Below are 24,274 nucleotides of genomic sequence, written 5' to 3' on the forward strand. Positions count from 1 at the left end.
TCTCCTAAGACACTTCTATGGGGACAAGTTTTTGGAGGTTCCCAGCCCTGTCTCCAGAGCAGTGATTTTCAGCAGCATAAAACCGTTGATTTACTACCTGACAGAACAATTCTCTTAGGTTTCCTTGCAAGCATGCTCTGAGCTGGGGTCTCGGCAGTTGTTGGCCAGCTTTCCAAGCTTACCTCCCAGCAGCTGTCTGGTGGGTCTTTCTTCCTGAGCCTCTAGCACATTTTTTTTTTTAAAAAATGTTCTCCCACTTGGCTCAGTAGTGCTTCCAGCATGATGATAAATGCTGCAGAACTGTGAAGCTGTGGCCTGCTTGCACTTATCTAGCTTTCAGAAAGTAGCTGTTATGTCTCAGCCTCTGCTGGAACAGCAGCCCTAGTTCCTCACTTCCTCATGCGTTGTGATTTAGATTTTTGACTCTGCAGACTTTGGTCGCCTCTCCTTGATTCTGCTCGCCCTGCTAGGGAAAGCTTCCCCCACCCCAGAAAGCTTTTTGATGTTTCCCTGATCTTGCTCAGATAGACATTCATTGCGTGGCAAGATGCAGTGAAAATATCTGTACAGTGGTACCTCAGGTTACAGATGCTTCAGGTTACAGACGCTTCAGGTTACAGACTCCACTAACCCAGAAATAGTACCTTGGGTTAAGAACTTTGCTTCAGGATAAGAACAGAAATCACGTGGCTTCGGCGTGTCGGCAGCGGGAGGCCCCATTAGCTAAAGTGGTACCTCAGGTGAAGAACAGTTTCAGGTTAAGAACAGACCTCTGGAACGAATTAAGTTCTTAATGCGAGGTACCACTGTACACCGGGCTAGCCAGAATTTGAAGCATTGCGCAGTCTGTCGGGTTTAAAGATTTAAAAACATTCAAAAGAAAGAGCAGGCACTTTGGAGTTGCCCATCAGCCGTTAGCATCTGACCAGCAGAATGAGTAGGCATGCAGGTCACCTGGTTAGTCTTCCTCACTATGGTGAGATGTATTATATTTCTATTTAAATTATGGTAATTATTTCTAAATTTGCATCTGTGCAGGACATATAAATATGTACACGAAAATATTATGCAAATCTGTGTCCTCATTTGGTGGCGATGCATAAATGATCACCCTAGTGTGCACTGCATTTTTACACATCTTTCGACACTGCTGTGTTTTGTGAGAGTGAGCACATGTCCTTGCAAAGCCTTCACCCATTTTTGGACATGTGAACTATCGCTTAGTATTTCCATTCCTTTCTTTCTTCCTCTGAAAGGTTAAGCAGGATTTCTGATGTGCTGGTGAAAACTAATTTGGCCAATTTCATGCTACAGTATTTGGTTAAGGTTTTCTTATTCATCTCTAGACTCACTTTAAATGTGTATAAGTGACCTTAACAAATATTTGCACGAATTATAAACAAGCATCATTATTTTCGGCACCCCATTTCTCAGGAGAGGTGGCAGTGCCAAGCTGAACATATGGTTTAGGCAAATTTATTTTGCTTTGAAACATCCTATCTCTAGAAGTCTCTGCCAATTAAAATGGATACTTCAGCAGAAAGGGCAATAAATCATTCCTGAATTGGGAGAATGAACTGCTACAGGAGCAAAAAACACACAAAAAACAAAACAAAAAACCCCCCACAACTCCATTATCCCCCCTTCCCCAATTCTTCCCAGTTACAGGTTTGGTTGATTATTCTGAAAGCTAGACCAGAAAGAACTCCCAGGGAAAGCTACCTTGGGCTGCCTATTATGGAATAGTTGAATATATATATGGCTACACTGTCATTTTTTGTTCTGTGTTGAACAGAAGGCTTGTTCATCATGCATTGTGGATGACTCTACTGTTGGGTATTATGAGCTTGTTGCTTCACATAACTGATTTTGTGTATCATGAAAGAGCAACTGATGGTTATTGAATTTGTTATAGTTGTATTTTCATAGAGCCGTAGAATTGTAGAGTTGAGAGGGGGACCCCTGAGGCTCATCTAGTCTAACCCCCTGCAATGCAGGAATTACAACTAAAAAGTCCATGACTGATGGCCACCCAACCTCTGCTTAAAAACCTCCAATGAAAGAGACTCCAACACCTCCCTAGGGAGTTCGTTCCTCTTTCAAATAGGTCTCGCTGTCAGCAAGTTCTCCCTGATGTTTAGTGGGAATCTCCTTTCTTGTCAAAAGGGACGCGGGTGGCGCTGTGGGTTAAACCACAGAGCCTAGGACTTGCCGATCAGAAGGCCAGCGGTTCGAATCCCTGCGACGGGGTGAGCTCCCATTGCTCGGTCCCTGCTCCTGCCAACCTAGCAGTTTGAAAGCACATCAAAGTGCAAGTAGATAAATAGGTACCGCTTTGGTGGGAAGGTAAACGGCGTTTCCGTGCGCTGCTCTGGTTCGCCAGAAGCGGCTTAGTCCTGCTGGCCACATGACCCGGAAGCTGTACGCCGGCTCCCTCTACCAATAAAGTGAGATGAGCGCTGCAACCCCAGAGTCGGTCACAACTGGACCTAATGGTCAGGGGTCCCTTTACCTTTACCTTTCTTGTCACTCGAAGCCATTGGTTCAAGTCGTACCCTCCAGAGCAGGAGAAAATAAGTTTGCTCCATCTTCCATGTGACAGCCCTTCAGATATTTGAAGATGGGTGCATGCAGTGCTCTGTACTCAAGAGTATGCAGTACTGGCAACTCCCCTCCCCCAAATATTAAAAGTGTGGCACTTACTGTAACAATTTCATGGTGAATACCAGTTCCTTTCCCCCTAAAATAAATAAAGCACTGGGAGTACACATGCACATTCAATGGCTAATGGCATCCATGTCACCCAGAAGGTTGCAGCCGCAGAGAAAAGAAAAGAAGAGTCGTTCCGTTGTCTGGAGAGGTCATTTCCTGGTTTGCGCGGCGAAGCCGTTTTCAACAAAGCCCAGAAAGGGAAACACGCAACTGTACTGAGGCAGCACTGGGTGTAGGAATTTTGTGCCTCTAACAAATTTGCACCCGGGGCAACTGCCCACACTATGCTACTGACTCCAGCACCTTGTTCTCGCAGAGGCCAACCAGTTGAATATGAAAAATGAATGCAACAATACTCTCCCCAATTGGGATTCCCAACAGCTTGTGATTCCCATCATGGCCCCGTGTGCTTTGTTTTCTTTATTCTCGTTTGTGTATCTTAGTATGCAATATCTTCTCAACCTGCTCTGTATCTCTCAGCATACACATAAAATGAGCATTTATAAAACATCCCTGGCTATTACTACATGCAAGCAATGCTGTTTCCTAAACAGCTAAATATCTTGCAGGTGTCGGAAGTGCTCATTTCTTGCTTTGCACTGTTGGTGGCCAGCACTAGTTCACAGATATTACGTTTCTCAATTGTTTTGAATTAATACATTAATTCATTTTGAATGGGCTTTTAAGAAAGGAAGGACGAAGTTCGCTTTTGTATCCAGGGCTGTCAAGTCGCATTGAATAACTTAATGAGGGATTAAGGGTTGGCATTCAGTGTTAGCAAATGTAAAGTTTCGTCTCCAGACATGCTGCAGGCTGGTTAGATGAACAGTAGCCAGCGTTACCCTTAAGGATATTCTTTTGTTGTATGGAAACATTCTGCAGTAAAGTGTTTGCAGCTGGAGATGTATAAAACCATTGTAAAAGTCCTTTAATCAAGCAGGGACTATCCACGTGCTTTCACTTCCTCTTTGGGCCCTTCTCCCATAAAATGCCGTGGGGTGTTTTATTTCAGTGATATGTTAAGCCCCTAGATTGGAAAGGCAATAATTAAAAGGCAATGATTTGTTGCCTGGAGTGTGTTTTTCTGGAAATAATGGGAATGTGGCTGTTTCCTCTAGATAAATGTTAAAAATAAACTGACACTTGCTTAGAATTACTAGATTATGTATTCTTTTAAAATTTTACTTTGCTGAGTCTCAGTAAACATTGCGCAAACCTTAGCAATGCAGTGTGCAAAGTTAGAACAATACAATAGTTCTAACCAGAGTGGTTGCTTATATACACTAGAAAACAGCACCACGATTTTAGAATAAAAACCAACCTCGACCTGGCAAAAGGTCAGGATGAGAGCCTGGTACATGAACCAAATTTCCAGATCTTTTGGATCACAACTCCCACAAGCCACAGCCAACATTGCCAGTGATCAGACATGATGGGAGCTGCAGTCCAACATTACTGGAGTGCACCACAAGTTTATTCTGTAACAAACTTAAATCTGTGCAGTATCAGCAGGGCCCAAGCAAGAGGATGGGTGGGTACATTTGGCTTACCCAGGCCCAGAGCTCCAGGGGAGGCCAGGCCTGGGCTACATGCCCATTTCTGTGAGGAGAAAAACAAGTTAACTAGTAGATGGTGCATTGAAGATGTTTATACAAACTTATTTCCATGTATTCATACATGATATCCAGATCTTGTGAGATTTTCTGGAAACAGTGTTAGGGTAGAACAAGTAATACAGTGTTTACCTCGGGTTACATACGCTTCAGGTTACAGACTCTGCTAACCCAGAAATAGTACCTCAGGTTAAGAACTTTGCTTCAGGGTGAGAGCAGAAATTGTACGGCAGCAGCAGGAGGCCCCATTAGCTAAAGTGGTACCTCAGGTTAAGAACAGTTTCAGGTTAAGAACGGACCTCCAGAACGAATTAAGTTCTTAACCCGAGGTACCATTGTATTCTGAAAAGCGAGTCGCTGGCCTAGGCTGTCCAGAGAATGAGAGAACCCCCACTGACGCATAGAGAAAAAACATGATGGTCTTTGGAATTGTGTGTTTTAACTCCAACATCATGCTTCTTCTGTCCCAACCACCACTGTGTATAATATCTGTAGCAAAATATACCTCTTTCACCTGGTTTGACGTCTGCATTCAATTACTGAGTAAATGTGGAGTTTGAAACACAAAGGAAAGTATGTCCTCCTTTGTGTCATGCCCTCTCAAGAACTACAACTCCTAGTGATCCATAGTTCCTGTAGGCATTTCCTGTGCACAGGTTGGAGAAACCAACAGGGCATGGCAGTGGAAGGGAGTCACAGGAGGAGCCAGTGCTGCTGAAAATATTTACTGAGCCCAGGAAGTAGGTGAGCACATGAGGTAGACCTCTGTCTAAAAATTGCACGGAGCCACGGACTGTTGATCGAAGGGACAAAGAATGGTGCTGAAATGGCAATTGTCAGAGCTCTTGGGTATGATTTGTATACATACATCTGATATTGCCCTGTGTTGCTAGGGAGCCTGACACACATGAAGCTTTAATAAAGGGACCTGAAGAAACTAATTCATGCAGGTGACAATAATTTCGCATGGTGGTTCCGTCCCCAGCCCCTGCGTGATATCGGCAGTGTGCGCATAAGTGTGCCCCACTCTGTTCTTCCCTTTTCTGCCCCCATTCTTCCCTTTTCTGGACCCAAAAGGATCCATGTGTTGGCAATAGCGCACCATTTGGACGAGTCTAAAATGCTTGCCGCCTGTATGAATTAATCTCCCATTTTTTCAAAACAGACAAGGCCTTTTGCTGGAAGAGAGTGAGGAAGGGACCCTCGTTTCAATCTGTATCAGTCCTGGCCATTCCCCATGGGAAAGAGGGGCTGCATTACCAGCCTGTATCGAGCTCAATGAAATTAGGCTTGGCCATTGGCTATCGCTGCTGTTACTGTGGTCTCTTATGCTGCAAATATGAGGGAATTCTCACAGACCCTTTCACGCGGCGTAAGAGTTGTGCGGGAGCTGCTGGGCTGTGCAGGCTGGTTCTCACCGCCGCCATCAATGTACCCATTGGCCACTCATCCTGCTGTATTTCAGATAGGATGGCTGTGGGAAGGGACTGTACACATGTGGTCAGGAACCCCCCTCATGAAGGAGATTCTTGTGCATGTAGGGCCATTCCCACAGTCACCCAGTTCCTGGTTGCAGAACTTGGGCTATGTGCTGTGTACTCATTCTTCTAATGTGTCAAGGGGTTTGAGTGACTGCCCTGCTCCAAGGATTTAAATTAATGACTTAAGGCAAAAGGGATGATGAGAAGATAACAAGTGACAATGCCAATGTATATGAGTTGCTGTTTATATTACATAGAAATGCTATCCTGGGGTGACTCCTTCTTGTAAAGGGGACCCCCCCCCCATAACTGAGATTCCATATTTTAAACGCAATGTTATTTTTCAGTGGCTGGGTTTTATGAGGCTCTATTTGTCATACAGGGCCTCACTCAGAAGAGGGATAGGCAACTTTCAGTCTTCCAGATGTTAATTTTATTAAATGTATATATCATGTCGCATGCCTCAAAGGAGTCCTGAAGCAATTTACAGGACAATAAAATACAAAAATACAATTTAAAAGCCATTAAAACAATATGCTCCTCCACTTCTCTTCCTATGGCTGTGCCCAAACCTGGGGCCATGGTTTGTTTCCTTCAAATAAACCATAAGTGATAACCAAAGTTTTAAACTATGGTCCAATGTGACATGTCAGACAGCTGTTTGAATCAACCAATTGCTGCACACTTTCAGCAGTAGTAATAGAAGGGGGCTATTGTTGCTTGAATTTTAAGTCTCTGTTGATTTTGTGTAGATCAGCTTTTGCCAGCTCACTTATATGCTATTTTCTTTTCCAGAAAAAAGCCCACCGGTGAAGGGCTCGCTCTCTGGAAAAGTCATCCTCCCTTGCTTCTTTTCGACCTTGCCTACTTTGCCTAACTACCACAGTTCAAATGAACTTTTCCGGATTAAGTGGTCAAAGATCGAACAGGATAAAGGCGGAAAAGATCTAAGAGAAACCACTGTTTTGGTGGCCCAGAATGGGAAAGTCAAGCTAGAGCGAGGCTACAAAGACAGGGTGTCTGTTCCGAGCAACTGGGAAGACATTGGTGATGCATCATTGACTATGGAGAAATTGCAGGCAAGCGATGCTGGGGTTTACCGCTGCGATGTCATCTATGGAATTGAAGATACCCAAAATGTTGTCTCATTAGCTGTGGATGGTAAGACTACACTTTTGTATTTGTTCATCTGCTTTATCAGCTTCAAATTACAAAATGAATCATTATATATGAATGAACTAGCATGTTTAATATGTTTCGCAAAGCTTTTCCCGTTTGCCGTCAAGATACTGTTACATCTCAATTATCTTCTTAGCCTCCCTTTCTACTCCTGCTGTTTCTAGTTTCCTGGGAGAGTCAGTCTAAGGAGACTCTAAGTCTAAGTGTGGTGGGTGTGGCCTTTCCTTCTATTGTCATAAGTAGTCTGCCAGTAAGTCCTATTGCTACTGGCATTGGTTGATCTCCATCTTTTGCCTCTGGACAGCAATGGTGGGAGACAGCTGTTGTTTAGTATTTGGCCAGAATTGACCACAAAGCCTCCAATTGCTGATCCTGCCTTGATTTTGGGTGCTTCCAGACCATCTGATTATTGAGCGTCCATCCTGATTGGTTTGCATAGTGACGATACCAGTTACTTAATGACCATTCATTCTGATTTGTTTCTGGGGAGGTTAGAAGATGTTGCATCAAAGCAAGTGTTATCCCACATTTTCCAGTGTTTTTTCCCCTCTTGCTATTGATATTGGAAAAGTTCTGAACTTTGGGGAAAGCCGGCTTGTTGTAGAAGGTCTACTAACCGGTTATAATTTCACAAACTGAATATGCCAGTATGTGATCGAATCCTACTCAAAAATAGTGACAGTCTGGAAGTACTTTCTGATTCTTCCCAGATACTGAGTTTCCTTTTATTCACCTTTCTTTGAAAGAGAGATGGTTCCCCACCCTAAATTCAAAGCAACCCCTGTATTCATTGAATGCAGACCCTGCTCTTACTATGCTCTTTAATTTTCTTATCTATTATGATACTTCTTAATATTCCCAGTTTGGGCTCCATCACTTGTTGTCACTTTTATCAGACGTAATGCTGTAATCTCTCCACAGTGCTTAAGAGATCGGGAACTGGACATGGGATGGCACCCTCCTCCTCTTATTTGGCTTGAATATTAGTTAAATACTGCTTCATCACTGTATTTAAATCACTAGTCCTTTTTACCAGGAAGTGATGCCCAAGGTGGAATCTACATACATATTTAAAATGTTCCAAAAATGCTTTTAAAAAAAGCGTTTTTAAAAATAAATGAATTTTCCATAAGGCTCACCATCACCATCTAGTGTCACATTGTATATTGTACTTAAAACACACTTAAAACATTTTATTTGCAGCTGTATAGCTGAGTCCCAAGTTTGAGGCTGTTGGTTAAGAGAGAAACTTAGTTATTATTAACTGTAGTTAACATCATTGCTTATGTAAACTTCAGTGTGACTAAAGCTGCCAGGCCATGGGTTGAGGGAATGCCAAGAGGTCAGGGAATGGGGGTCTCTTACTGCTCACCATACAGTTGTAGCATTGAAAGGGACCCAAAGGACCATCTAGTCCAATTCCCTGCAATGCAAGAATCACAGGTAATTGTTAAGGCATTGTTTTTGACATCTACCACCACAGTAGCTTCCTTATGGTGCCAAATTCATACAGGAAAAATGAGTTTAAAGATGACTGCATGGTGCAAAATAAAACCAAAATTTCATCATTTTTATTGTCATAGGAATGTGACCAGATTTATAGTACTTAAACCGGCACGCAGAAACCCCAAATATGAACATTTCTTCTGCCCTCATCACCTGTATAATGTAATCTAGATGATAGTGCTACAAAAGCAGACATTTAGAAGCACACAAGATGATCCACTTCATACATAGCTGGGGGCAAGGAAGAACTGAGTAGAGTAAAGCAGATGACTCAAACCAAGCTAAATGCAACGCTGAAGGCTAAAAATAGTGAAGGATGTTTAGGGTCCTTTTTCTCACAAAAATTCCCAGGTCTGTTCTTCCTGGCACTCTTATATAGGTCTCTGACTACACAGCAAGGGAACAACAAATGAGCTCCTTGAGGAGGCAAGGTGCTCCATGTTCTGTTTCTGTGCCCTTGCAGAGCTACTACTCTTAACTTCCAACCCTGCCCAGTGGTGCTGTCCCCACCTCTTTTCTTTGCATGCCCATCTTGCAACATCTCTAGCCGCTGTTCTTGATCCGTCCATCGTATAAACTTTACAGGGAAAATGAGGGGAAGGTTCCCATTTGCTTTTTGTGCAGGAATCAGGATTGTGTCACAAAAGATGGTCAAAGTTGAATACAAGCTGGGAACTTCCCCCTTTGTTTTTCTTAAGGCTGTGGTGTTTGCGTGCAGAAATGAGATAATATGTCTTCCTCATGATAATAATAATATGGGAAGCATTACTCACACAAATGATCAACTAAGCTCCCTCGTTTCATCAAACTGGTTTTGTTGTTATATGCAACAAAATATGCTTGTCTGTTTCCTTTGCATTCCAAGGCTACACAGCATAGCATCATATTTCTAATCTTTATTATTTGGCCTGGAGAGCTAGAAGCATATAGTCTACCCTCAACAGAGTGATTGGAGTTAACCAGAATTAATCAAGGCTACTGGGGTGAAAATAAAATTGAATTTATGGAAAGCCATGATGGCAGTATTAAATGGGGAGAGGTATTTAGCTCAGTGACAGATGGCATGGTCTCAGGGGTGAGCACTGTAATTGAAAAGTGCATCAGTGCTGTGGACTAAAGAGTCCTATAATATCTACAAAATAAAAATTGATAACCACTGCCTCAAATCAGTCAAGTATAATGATATATCATAATTTTATTTGTATGCTGCCTTTCCACAGAAAGGAGTGTGCTAAAAGTAAGAAGCCACCCTGAGCCTACATAGCTTTAACTTAGTTAGCATTCATAAATAAAATTCCATATTGCTGGGGGTTGGACTAGATGACCCTAATGGTCCCTTTAACTCTACAGTTCTATGATTCTATGTTATTTAGCAGCATACTGAACCTAGAGGCTCTGTTCATTGCATATAGCCATTTGTAGGCCCATCCTTCATGGATTTGTCTAATCCCCTATTAAAACCACCTGAGATACTAGTTATCACCATATCTTGTGGCAGTGAATTCCATAAATTAACTGTATGTTGTGTCAGACATAACAACTGCTGACCAAGATTGAGCATTGTATCCACATGTCATCTTCCCCCATCACCCCTTTCCCTCTCCCTTCAATTGCTTGTTAGGACTAAGGATAGCTGATTCTGGGTTCATTGCAGTTAGTAAGTAGAGATTAAACCACTGTTTCCTGATTTGATTATAACAGGAAACCGTGGTTTAACAAGCACTGGGAGTCTTTTAAGTCTGATGCACGAGCAAAGTGATTGGGGAGATACTAAAGGGAAAGTGTACAGCCATAGTTTATTGGACAGAAACTATTATGCCTGAACAGACCCTGCTGCTTTTGTTCTAGGATTTCTACTAGGGAGTATACAACAATAAAGCAAATACTGCCTCTGTTCCTTGTTACCCTTTAGATAAATTGAGGATCAAACTGTGTCTTTCTTCTCTGTCATCAGTTTAAAGGACAACTTGGCTGACTGTTCCATTTTGTTTCCAGCTGTCTTTGTAAACCAGCATTACCCAGGCACAAGTTGCAGTGCTCAATATATCACTCATGTCAAGTAGAACACATAATCAAAAGAAACGTCCCTTGGAAAACTCAAGAATTTCAGAACAACTTCAAAAGATTTTTCTAGGTCTAGACTCCCAGGAGATGGCAGTGGCAGATGACATTTTTATATATAGCTTTTATTTTTATATATAGCTTTTATTTTCTCTTTTAAAACCTCATTAACTCAATGTGTCAGTAATAGATCAGCCTTCTTTGTGTCTCTCTGACTAATATAGGGGAAGGGCTGTTTTCATGGATATTAGCCTGTTCATTTGAATTTGATCCGGTAGCAAGTTGGAATAATTAACATTAAACAGAGAAAACTCTCTCTCTCTCTCTCTCTCTCTCTCTCTCTCTCTCTCTCTCTCTGTGTGTGTGTGTGTGTGTGTGTCTGTGTCTTTCTGTCTGTCTTGGGGAGGAGGAAGGGTAATCTCATTTCCCATTTATATCAGTGAGGCATGCATGAGAGAACTCTCTGGGGGATTCTGACTCACTGAAAACAGTGGGATAACAGTGCACAAGGTGTTCAGTTTCCCACCTCTAGATGTTACATAGTGGGGAAAAACCAAGTTTACACTTAACAAAAAACTACAACAAAATCCTTGCTCTATTACGAACGGACCACCAGCATGATGCTACAGCAGCAGACCCTTTGCACTTCATGACATTCCAGTCTGAGATTCTCCAACTTTGGGCGAGGGCCTTGAGAATATCAATGGAAAGCATAGCACCCATGAAACAATGCTTTGGATGTTTTCATATTTTTGGACCATTCAGTATTGACTTTCCTTACTGTTATAGGACGTAATTTGCCACTTCAGTGGTTTGTCAGTCCCTGTCACTTTAACAGCATCAGTGCCATCAACGTCCTCTGCTGATTTCTGTTGATCAGGCACAGGGGCAGGTCAAGCCAATGTTTTCATCTAGTCACAGAGCAGCCCTGTTTGCCACTGCCTCTCTGCTTCATGGCGTTATCAGCTTTGTGAGTACAATGGTACTTCAAGTTACAAATGCATCAGGTTACAAACGCTTCAGGTTACAAACTCTGCTAACCTGGAAGAGTTACCTCGAGTTGAAAACTTTGCCCCAGGATGAGAATGGAAATCGTGTGCTGGCGACACAGACGCCCCATTAGCAAAAGCACGCCTCTAGTTAAGAACAGTTTCAGGTTAAAAATGGACCTCCAGAACAAATTAAGTTTGTAACCAGAGATACCACTGTATTGCTCACTACAGTTTATTTTGGGTGTATTTAAATTGGTGGTGTGGAGCCTCAGCCACGGAAGGGAAAACTTTGGGACAGGGCAAGAACCTGTGACCCTCCAGATGTTGCTGGATTAAAACTCCCACTTCTGAGCAATTATGTCTAGGATTAGGTTACCAGACGTCCCCTTTTCCTGGGGACAGTCCCCGGATTTACAAATCCCCATACAAAATCCATTGAAGTTGAAAAGTGTCCCGGATTCATTGAAAAAAATCCAGTAACCTTAGTCTAGGATGGCACTCTAAGCTCGCAATGTCCCCCCTCTGTAGGTAAGAGCAGCTTCAGGGGTTGATGTAAGTCAAGGGAATCATCATGGGGCATGGGCTTATCAGAGACATTGCAAAGCACAGGACTTGTGGTAAAGGCCCATGATGCAAATTTAAATAAATGTATAGAGTAGATCTGGGCAAATTAAGATGGGAGGTGAATAGACTTGCACTGGCACTTCACTAGGGCCAGGTGATATATCGATATATCGTGCAAACCCGTCTTGAAGTCCATATTGTGATATTAGTTTCATAATTTTTGACCTGACAATACATTGCAAATCATGATGTGTGAGTGCGTACTCTGCAAAAATCATGATGCGGGATAAACTGTGAAGCCAGTCAGTGCCTCTACATAGCTCCATCCTTATTTCAGACATTATGATATATCAGTATATTGCGATGTTTAGCTGGTGATATATCACAATGTGGAAAACCAGATATCGCCCAGCCCAGCCCAACACTGCACTCTGCACTGCAGGAAGGAAGTGGTAGGAGATATGAAACCTGGCATAAAAGACTCTTTGTATCCTGCCCCCGCAGCAATACCCTTCTTCCAAATCAGGGTCCTGCTGCAGCTGCCTTTGGTAAACTAAAAAGATTTCTTGAGTTTCCATCATGGATGTTTCACCTCACATGCAAGCTTGATCCTTATTTGGACATATGTTCTGCAAGTTCCTGTAATCATCTAGAGAACATGCTTAGGCTGTTCCAACAGAATGCTCCCAATTTTTAATTCCATCTTGCTCATATATCAGAAAGCTTTAAGCTGTCTTTCTGTTTAGATTTTAAAAGACGCTATCTCAGCCCCTTGGAAGCATACCTGCCCTTGGGTAATAATCACTGGCAGAAAGAAGCTGGGAAAATGTTGCTTCATTTGTCTCATTTGTATCTCTGCAGCAGTGGAGCATAACAGACTGAAACTGGGTTGCATCAAGTTGGGAATGTGCCGCATCACAAATCCAAATTAGCTGGCAAATTACATTTTAATGAAGATCAAGATGCAAGCTGACCAGATCAATAGCTTCACCTATTTGTGGCCAAAGTCTATCTGGAGCCATTTTCCAGTTCATTAACCTGGACACCAGTTGCTGTGGTCTGTTGTTCACAAGGGAAGAGAAATAAGCAATAGCATGCCTGATTGTCACTTCTTAACGTGAAGCGATGGATCAATTTCTTCTTTTACAGCTGTCTAGACTGGGGTGGCCATCTGTTATGGAACCCACTGAGTCTTGAACCTTTAACCTTCAGGAACAAAGTCAAGGTTTTTCACTGCATGGCAGTTCTGTCAATTAGCGTTGTTATGAACGTTTCAATATCAAATAATAGCGGAATGTTATTCATAGTAATATTATCATTGTTACTGCTGCTACTTAGATAGTTGTGTTGTGTGGAGGGTGGGGTGGGGTGGAGTGGGGTGGAGAAAGGGATTGTAAATTTGTTTAAATGGCATGTGGGAAATTCCAGGGTGGTAAACACCTAATGTAACTGGCTCTCTGCCATCTTCTCATAACATTAAGACCATGCCAAGCCATAAGCCTCTTCCAAGTACTGTTTGACCAAATGTTAGCAACCCAACGGTATTCTGATGAATTATACATTTGGAATAACTTTGTGTTCTATGGAATCATTCCACATTTTCAGCGACGGAGAGAGCCTATCATAAAAATTCATGGAAACAGTAAGGGGTGTTTTACAGCAAAATGCTGTATCCCCATTAAGCACGCCTAACTCCTGCTAATTTCAGGAAGATTTGGGTTGCAATCTTGCACCTAGTTAATCATGTTTAAATGTTTATTTGAGTTAGAACACTTTAGGTAATGCATACAGTGGAGGGGCCACAAGGTTATTGAGAAGACATACACATAACAGAAGAAAGGACATTTTGCCACATTCTGAGGCTGCTTCAGGCTGTGGTATTTTAGAGTGGGCTTTGGTCACTTGCTATGAAATGCAGGTTGCACAGTTAGAGTAGATTTAGCAGTCTGATGCAGCAGACCTCCCCAATACTGGACTTTTTGCAGTAAAGAAGGTGATAGGAAAATGCACTGGAAGGTGTGAGATAATGGTTTTTATTTATTTATAGAAATATTTACATGCCACCCTCTTGGGGTCCCTTCCAACTCTACAGCTTTATGATTCTATGAATATAAGACCATTTCCCCCAGTTTTGCTTTTTGTGTAGCCAATTAAGTTGCTGAACTGGCATGACTCCTACCTCCTACAGATCAAAGTGGGCTTGAATTTTATGCATTCTTTCAAAAGTTACACTAGTGCATTAATGTTTTGTGCATTATTCTTGTGTTGGTCATAATAAAAATTAAAATAAATTCTGCAAACTGTCCAAACAGCGTTCAGTTAGAGGCAATTAAGAGTGTCTCTGAAAATTACAATGTACGTTTAGTGACATAGCCTATCGTGGAAGATACATTATTTCTCTTTAAAGAAACCCTTGTTTCTAACTTCTGTTGTCTGACAAGTTTTCTCATTTGTATGGAATTATTCATTATGGAAAATGTTGAGATAGCTGTTGCACAGCCATATAAAGCACAGCATTGTCTACAAATGCAAGTATCTTTATTCATTTCAGATTCAAACATATGCCCATCATTCAACTGGGAGAAGAATACGTAACTTTTCCCTTTTCTTGCGAGGAATTCTATTCAGAATAAGGGAATTTCCCTTAAAAACGGGGAAACATTGACAGCTATGGAAGGATATGTCCTCTAGCTAAGACTTGTCTTCACTGAATCTCAGCTTGATGGGGACTCCAGGGGTGGCTATGAGACTCCTACACCTCTAAAGTCCCATACATAATCTAAGAAGAGCCTGAAAGCTTTGAACCCAAGCACTGAGAGAATATGTTCAGCTCTATTGTCTATTCCTTTGGGGCTGCAGAGTGGAGGATAGAAAATTGACAGTCTATTTTATTTCAAGAAATTTCAGTAGGGTAAAATTCCAATTCTGTTTTATTTCCACATTGGCTGTAGGCCATAACAGAAATGCAGAAATGCAGTACTTAACTATAGTACTTAATGGAACCCATATCTTACAGATTAGTACAGTGAGCAAAAGATAGGTCAACCAAATTTAGTTTTCAGTTCCACATTCCTGGTGATGTAGAATAAAATCTGAAGTTTTAAAATCCTTCCTCCATGTTATTTCTAAGCTTACTGCTTAATAAGGCTAGTAGTATGATTTCATCAGCAATATGATGATAATATTAATATTATTAATAATAATAGATGTTGATGACACGCAAGTGACCAGCATGGTTTTTCTTTCTTTGCAGGTGTTGTGTTTCACTACCGAGCAGCTACTAGCAGGTACACCTTGAATTTCAAGCAGGCTCAGGAGGCTTGTGTGGAGAATGGTGCTGTTATAGCAAGCCCTGATCAGCTGAAAGCAGCCTATGAAGATGGCTTTGAGCAGTGTGATGCGGGCTGGTTGTCCGATCAGACCGTTAGGTGAGAGGACCAAGTTGCACACCCTAAAACTTTTTTGTACATCTGCGGGGGCAAATGAAACGTGACCTTCACAAACGTCCGCTTACTCTGTTGCAGGTATCCCATCAGGCAACCAAGAGTTGGATGCTATGGAGACATGATGGGGAAGGAAGGAGTCAGAACCTATGGATATCGTCTTCCTAATGAAACCTATGATGTCTATTGCTATGTGGGAGCCTTAAATGGTAAGCGGAATCTTTTTTTATGCATGCTGGCTTCCCCATCCTGATGCCCTCCAAAAGGTTTGGACTGTAACTTGGTGTTATGTACTGAGTTGAATAGGATCCAAAATGCAGCACTCTGATTAGTCCACAGGAGCCACCCAATCCAGCTCCAGGTAGAAGTGAATCCGCAACCTGATTGGCCTACCGGAGAATCCCGGAATTAGCCAATCACATGGGGCCCATTGTGTAAATAATGTATATAAAGCAGACATTCTGGGGGAACTTCCATTCTTTCTCACCACTATGAGCTGAATAAAGAGCATGAACTCCACTCTCGACTCCAAGTATATTTCACTTACATCAGCCCAAGTCAGCATAGCCAATGGTCAGAGCTTTTGAGAGCTTTAGCCCAGAGCATCTGGAGGAATCCGGATGGGGAGGGCTTATTTAAAGCATATGCGGTTTTTCGGAAACCAAACATCATGGTAGTGAACCTTGCATAGACTTAAGCTTTCAATGGCAGCTCAGTATTCATTTTATCCTCTAAAAGAAAAAGGTTCCAGTGCCTTGAACCGGGTCCAGTAGTCTGTGGGCAGCCAGTGCAGATGTTTAAGAAGAATTGACCATCTGCCCCCGTTCCCCCTCAGCAATTTAGTCGCTGCAATCTGTGCTAGCTGGAGCTTTTGAACCAGGCCCAAGGCCAGCTCCACATAGAGCATATTGCAGTAATCCAATCTCAAGGTTCCCATTTCATGGATTGATTATGGCTGTAGCTGGCATACCAGATGAAGCTGGCAAATGACACTGCTGGTCACAGAGGTCATTTGGGTCTCTTATGAAAAAGGTGTTTCTTCAGAGGGAGGGCAACCTTAACCAGAACAGACAAGCAACCTGCTTTCTGGACACAGGAAGCACTTACAGAGCTTCCTTCTTGCCAGGATTCAACATGCATTCACTGGTCCTCGTTCACTCCATAAGTACATTCATGGGCTAGTCCAGGGCTTGCACAGTATCTCCAGATTCATATATTATGGAGAAAGAGAGCTGCTTGTCTATCAATGTAGCAATGACACCATGCCCCAAAACTAACGACTGCTCCAAACAGCTTCACATGTAGGTGTTAAAAAAACTTCAGGGAAAAATAGTGTCCTGTGGAACCTCATGGTGGAGGCATTTTAATTTTGGACTGATTTTTCAAGGTAGGGAAAACCTTGGTGAAGAAAGCCTTGTTATTATGCCACTGGATTCTTAACATCACGTACCTGAGTCACCGCGATTGTTTACTAGTATCCGAATCAATAAGCGATTTCATTGTCACTAAGTGAGAGCACATGCAGATAACTGAAGGATAACTGATGGAAGGATATTATTATACAGTGAAATGCCAGTGCCAAAGTGTTACACCAGATGGGATTATTAGCAGGGTGGGGAGCATGTGGAAATATGTTGTGAATTTACCATACTAATTAGATTCATCAGGGTGAGATATATGTAAGCACACGTGATTTTAGCTCCTTGCATCTCCTTTTATAGCCTGTTTCTATGCATGCTTACTTGGAGTTAAGTTCTAGTGAATTCAGTAGTGTTTATTCCCAAGCAAAGGTGTATGGTGTTGTGACTTTGGGCTTTCAAAAATCACCTCCGCATTTATAGGTGTAGGAGCTGAGTTTTTGTTCAAGAAAAGATACAATTTGCATGAATTTCCCCGACACTGTTCTACTCTGGTGGTCATTTATATGTGATTTCATATTGGCCTTTTATTTATTTTGCAACGCCCTGAATAGTTTTGCTGAAGGGGCAGTGTAAAAATCATTCAAATGCACAAATATAATTGTTCGTAATTTGACTTAAAGGCAAATTGTTTTGCTTTGAATGCTGCATGATTAGAAAGAGAAATATTTTCACATTCAGAATTGTGTGCAGCTAATTGTGAAACTGGGTGCAAGTGATCCCTGTTTGCATGTTTCCTCTTTAATGTGATTATTACAAACTAATTAATTCCTTAATTAACAAACACGGGATCAGAAAGGGCACCTGAGTGGTCTGTCAGAGGTGTTTTTGTTGATATGCCTGCTTAAAGAACATATTGACATAATAATGCCTAAGTATAGCTTTTGAATAATAATAATAATAATAACAGCAATAATTTTTAATTTGCACCCCACCCATCTGACTAAGTTTCCCCAGCCACTCTCGGCAACTTGTAAACAAATAGTTCAGGAATGTTTATTTAGTTTGACCCCCTAGATAAACATGGTATTGATATCTGGCTGGAACCAATGGAAAATCTGACTTGTAAAAATGCCCATTTTCCATGTCCCACTGATGATGCCGATCCAAAACACAGCTATGGAATGTAAAATCTCCTGCCTCAAATCCTATTAAACTATGCCCATATAATAAGTAATCAAGGGAGTGGTAGGAAACTTATTTTATGGAAGTGTAAAGGGAAATCTAACATATATTTCCCCATGATCCACCTTTATGCCTTTTAGTCAAGAAAAGCAATATAAATCCAGATGTTTCTTGCAGATTTTTACACACACACACACACACACACACACACACGTACGTTAGTGAGTATTCACAACCCACCACACAGCAAGGGAAACTCGTTGACTTCAGACTGCAGTTGCAAAATAGTCTATTGGTAAGAACAATAATTGCAGACCTCAGTTCTGGAGAAAACAAGGGCCGTAAAGCGAATGTGAGTTTGGCAGCCGTGCTGACTGTACTTACCTGGAAGCAAGCCCCACTGAGATTTTACTTCCCAATAAACAGTTAGGACAAGGATCATCACTGGCAAACTTTAAGCTGTGTGCATTGTTGCTGTTCAGTTGGCTTCAGGGAGCCTACTCAGGAATATAAGAAACCATACAAAGTTGACAATGAGTGCAATGTGTCTGCAGAGAAGCACGCAGATGAGCCCCACAGGAGTCAGCAGAAGGGCATTTTTTCTTTTGCACCATTACTACTCTGCCAAACATGCAGCATCATGACGAAACCATTCATATTAAAGACAGGATGAAAAAAAGGGTTAAAAAAAGTAACTGTTACAAACTAACAAAAATGAATTTGACACAGTTTTATGGAATCAAACAACAATTAAAAACAACCAGTGTATGCCTATTGATTCCCAAAGCAAATGAATTCAGGTCATTCGTAGGCTGATTTTCAACCTTGTCAGATTCCAAAGGCAGGGTACAATGAAAAGATTTGAACAATTTGGCCTGTCATTTGGATTTGCTTGCGATCAACAGAGAGATTGGCAGAGTCCCTATATGGATAAGTCTTTTCTATGTTTTTTTAAAAAGTAAAGGACTCCTGACAGTTAAGTCTAGTTGCGAACGACTCTGAGGTTGCGGTGCTCATCTCGCTTTACTGGCTGAGGGGGCCAATGTTTGTCCACAGACAGTTTTTCCGGGTCATGTGGCCAGCATGACTAAGCCGCTTCTGGTGAACCACAGCAGCGCAAGGAAACGCCGTTTACCTTCCCACCAGAGCAGTACCTATTTATCTACTCGCACTGGCGTGCCTCTGAACTGCTAGGTTGGCAGGAGCTGGGACCGAGCAACAGGAGCTCATCCCATCACGGGGATTCGAACCGCCAACCTTCTGATCGGCAAGCCCAAGGCTCAGTGGTTTACACCAGAGCGCCACCCACATCCCTATTTTCTATGTTTTTAGCGGTTCTCAATTTTATGTGTAAACTGCATTGAGTCCTGTGAGGGAACAACAACAACAGTGTTAGGTGCACTGAAGCACAATGCCTGGTACAGCTAGGGGAGTGATCCTCTATCTGAAGGATCCTAAATACGGTAATCTCATGCTTAAACCAATTCACAGATGGTCTACATACCAATGACCTTGGTTGGATGTAATTCAAACTGCCACTGACCAATGGCAAAACCCCATTGCAGGTGTGCAACAATATTCTTTCCTGATTAAATTTCATGTGCAACAAAACATATGAACTGAGTCTCAGAGGATAGAATACTAGAGGGTAACTCTTTGGAGTTCAAGCATTTTGGCACGAGGCTGTGGTGAATCTGTGTGTGTGTGTGTGTGTGTGTGAGAGAGAGAGAGAGAGAGAGAGAGAGAGAGAGAGAGAGAAAGCTTGGCTGCCAAGTCTATCTTGCTGCATTTAACAGCAATAAAAAGCAGCTTAGTCAGGTGCTTTTTAAACTAAGCAATGCAAATACACACAACAGGGGAAATCTGGAGATTCTTAGAGTGCTTTGACTCTGGGGCAGAGGCAATCAGCCTAAAACAGGGGGCCAAAACTAACAGAAATCACATTGCTGTCTGCAATCCAAAGATTGTCATGGTTTCCATGTCACCCCTGTTATTGCAGGGCACAGCTAGCTCTCTTGCTCCTGGCCCTGGTGTTTGCCTGGATCATTTTGCTGAGTTACTCTCAGTGTGGATTCCAGCTATCAAAACATTACAGACCACTTTTAACTCTTGATTCTCCCTCCCACCACTTCTTTCTAAGTATTTCTTCATTGCTCTAATGCTCGGAGCTACGTCACTCTCAAGCCTGCCAGATGGATTTTCTCTGTGTCTTTCTGGAACATGTGGGAGAGATACATTAAACTGTTTTTGTTTGGGAAACCTTGGCTCAGGCAGATACATAATTCAGCACCTCAAAGTGTATGATAGAACTAATCCCCACACTTAAAAGTTGACTGCAACACTGCCATGGTGAGAATAAGAGCTGGTTTTGGAGATTATACTTTTAATACTTTTACTGAGTTCACTAACAGTCATAATCTTGTTGAGGGAAGTTGCTTAGAAGGTCCAGATAATCTTTCCCCTTGACGCTGTGGAATGGGAAGCTGTGGATAAACACCACCCTAGCTTGGCTATGCCTGTGGAAGTCAGGATTAAAAGTTTAGTCGTTCTGAGACTTGTGGCCTGGGATGCAGCATATAGAAACAAGACAGATCTTATAATCTCTGTGGGTTATACAACTGAAGATTGCAGGGGTGTGTGTGTGTCATCATAAGACACAGTGTATGAGATTGCAAGCTTGTTTCTGGACTGCACCATTTCCCATGGTAAAGGAGAGATTTCCACATATAGCATACCCATCAAGCTGTCCTGAAAACCCCCCGGAACATTCTGTTTTTCTCACAAGAGGACAGTGGCCAAAATGGCCTCTGTGATCTTGTGTGATTTCAGGCCGCACTCTTGCCCTGGAAAAGTGCTTTGGGGGGAGGGGGCAGCTATCTTATGCAGTGCCCTAAAACGTGTATTTTTCTGGTGCTGTGCCTGAAGAAAGCACTTTTTGGGAGGCTGAGATCTCATGTGGGTCACTTGACTCATGTGGGACCTCAGCGCCGGAAGATGGCATCCTGGTTTTGGGCTGCTTCATATTGGAGGTTATGATATGTACATGAAAGAACAGCCTGCTCATTAAAAAGCCCTAGCCTGTCAGACATCAAATATGCAGGGAGCTTAACCTTGTGATCCTGGCATCTTGTCTGAAGTGGTAATATAGTCCAGTGAAGTGACTGTAAGGATTGACATGCAGCTGTATGTAGCTGCTGAGCCTAAAGCAACTGGTGGTCTAGTGCGGGTGGGGCTCTCTTGGCCATACGTCACTGCTGGTTGCTGATAGGTGGACAGGCAAGGCAGCAGAAAACCAATCCAACACTTCTGATGCTGTGTCCACACCACGCTGATCTCCCTGCTGCCTTGTGTCTCCCATTGTCTTTTGGTAACCAACAGCAATGTGCCCGTGTTGGGAAGTCAGGAAAGAAACGTAGCCCCACCCTGTCCCAAGCAGCACTTTAACCTAAGCCCGTATTCAAATATATCCTAGCAATTTCAGTAGGACTCACTCCCTGACCCCAAACATGTTTTCTCAGAAGATGCAATTGATTTCAGTGATTCCCACCCCCCTAAATAATTGCACTTAGGTTTGCAACTTTGGACTTCCCTTACAGTCTTTGGAGTATGCTCTCTGAAACAGTAGTGAAATCATTATTTCATAAAACATGGAGAATCTCCCAAACCAGACATCAATTCCACTGCTAGCCGAAATGAGACCAGAGCATTTTTATTACCTGTTAAATTGGCTTGGAAAGCACATTCGTATGTATCCTCCAAAGTAACAGAACAAAACATATATATTCCATTGCAATTTGGCAGAATTAAATAGTGTTGTTTCAACATTTTTAGCCTCAAACAACCATTGTTTAGTTCTCATTGAATGCTCATTTTGTTAACATGTCGCAATGGCTGTGTACACCACTTGAGATGCAGATTAGATTAATATTGACACATGGATTTGTAGTTTCCTTGCAAAGCAGATGGCGTATTTTGAAGACCTTACTGCCTCTTTGTGGCAACACATTAACTGGAATTGGCTTAGTAGCTGTTTTTTAAGCTAGAAGTTTTGAGACGTTATTGTGTAATTGCTTGGCTTGGATGCCAACATCTGGACACATTAACCTAATCAAACATTTGGTGTTCATATTAGCATGAATCTGTACAAAATACATGATGGAATGGCCATGCAAATATAGCGTTGGTTTTCTTGGCGTTGGTTTTCTTTTTATGTTTTTTGTTTTAACTTTCAGCTGTGATGTGGTCCTCTTGAGTAAATAGTGTCCTGTTATCAGAGGCATTGTGCTCCTTAATTAGTCAGGTGCCTTGGGACAAAAGCCCAGGATCTTTGGCTTCATGTGCATAAATATGGAGCCAGCACTCTATGCCTCTATAGTAACCTTTGGCACTTGTTATTCTCTCCTGTTAGTAAGATGCCTATTATCATGATGGACAGAGGAGGGTATATGAAGACAGAAGGCTTCTGTGTATATTGCAAGGAGCCCAGGAGCATGCTCCCCACTTCCTTCTCTCTGAGATGTATGATCTACCCACTGTCAAGGCTAGAGGTTGAGTTGTTCTGTCGCTTATAAGGAAGCAGTGCACCCCAAGTGAAGTACGTTACATTTCCCCACAGCAGTGAATAGCAGAAATTTAGCTATACTGGATAAATTATTTGGGCCCTGATAGGATGGCAGTGGGGGTTCAACATACTTTCTGTCTCTTGTGATCCGCAGTGATCCCAGTCGCTATGCCCCCTTTTTAGGTTCTGTTCATTGGTCATGCTATGATGGAATGTTATTGCGTGTGTTTATTGTTGTGATAACATTCAGTGCTACCAATGATATGTACAGTACCATCAAGGTGCATAGTACTTTGCAAAGTTTCTTAGGAAGAGGGAGGAATGTTACTGCTTGCAAGAAACTTAAATCTAAATGTTGACAATGAGAGAGTCAAAACGAATGGGGTTTGAGAGGGAAGGACAAGAGTAAATGACTGACTGAAGTTACAGGTACTTAGGTTGGCTATGATTGATGTCATAGTTATAGTTGGGCTGAGTACTAAGTAGTTAAGCCAAATGTTACAGGAAAATGTGTTACTTGAGGAGGGATCTGGTGGAGGGAGAGAGAAAGAAAGGACAGGACCTGAATCTTCAGGGAATGAGATCCAAGGTCGAAGAGACAGCTGGGTAGAATGGACAAAGAGAACATTTTATTTACGTGAATAGGATACTTTTTTAATGGGGAGAGACACATTGGGAGATCTGGGCAGGAAGATCCTCATAACACATTTTATCACATCAGATTCATGCTTCCAATTCAATGTCAATGTTCCATTTTTTATTTACCGTATATAGTATTATGCACATGCACACACTGCTCATGGCAGTATACATCAAACCAACTAGTTATAGCTGTGTAAGGAAAAATATACATAATTAATTCATTATTACAATAATCCTGGAAGTAATCCCCCCCCCATTTAAAATACATTTTAGGAATGTGACACAGCCACCCATGCAAAGAAGTAAAGGTGTCCTTTGTTTCTCTTCTTGTAGGCGATGTCTTCCATATCACTTCTCCCAACAAGCTAACCTTTGAAGAAGCTAAAGAGCGGTGTGAAGCAAACGGTGCAGTTCTCGCTTCTGTTGGTGATCTGCATGCCGCTTGGAGAAATGGCTTTGACCAATGCGACTATGGCTGGTTGGCTGATGGCAGTGTGCGCTATCCTGTTTCTGTGGCAAGGATCCAGTGTGGCGGAGGTTTGCTTGGAGTGCGAACCTTGTATCGCTATGAGAATCAAACATATTTCCCTCCCCCAGACAGCAGATTTGATGCCTACTGCTTTCTACGTAAGTTTATTTAATGCTTAAGAATGTATAACTATCACAATTTTTTTAAAGGAAAAAAAGGGAACATAATATAACCTGCCAATCTACTGGATTCACTTTCTTGTGGTTTATTGTTTCTTTATTTGTTCAATTTCTATTTGACCCTTCCTCCAGGATTGCAGACACAGTAATGATAAAACATTAAAAACTCAAGAACTAAAAACATTACAGTGGTACCTCTGGTTGTGAACGGGATCCATTCCAGAAGTCTGTTTGCAACATGAGCAGAACTCAACCCGCATCTGCATGTGCGCAGGTCACGATTCACCACTTTTGCGCAGGCGCGTGATGTCATTTTGCGCGTGTGCGCA

At 42.1% G+C, this 24,274-nt stretch overlaps 1 protein-coding gene across 3 annotated transcripts in view; it reads left to right on the plus strand.

Annotated features, from left to right (window-relative positions):
- The window catches only part of VCAN (versican), a 136,266-nt gene that overhangs the window by 25,148 nt on the left and 86,844 nt on the right, over nucleotides 1-24,274 (plus strand). For all 3 annotated transcript variants that reach the window (XM_082191831.1, XM_082191833.1, XM_082191832.1), the window contains exons 3-6: nucleotides 6,602-6,967; nucleotides 15,362-15,536; nucleotides 15,633-15,760; nucleotides 23,631-23,924. In XM_082191831.1, coding sequence (XP_082047957.1) covers nucleotides 6,602-6,967; nucleotides 15,362-15,536; nucleotides 15,633-15,760; nucleotides 23,631-23,924 — 963 coding nt within the window. The remainder of the gene's footprint in view (nucleotides 1-6,601; nucleotides 6,968-15,361; nucleotides 15,537-15,632; nucleotides 15,761-23,630; nucleotides 23,925-24,274) is intronic.

This window comes from Podarcis vaucheri (genome assembly GCF_965113315.1).
Source record: "Podarcis vaucheri genome assembly, chromosome: 11".
NCBI classification, from domain to species: Eukaryota; Metazoa; Chordata; class Lepidosauria; order Squamata; family Lacertidae; genus Podarcis; species Podarcis vaucheri.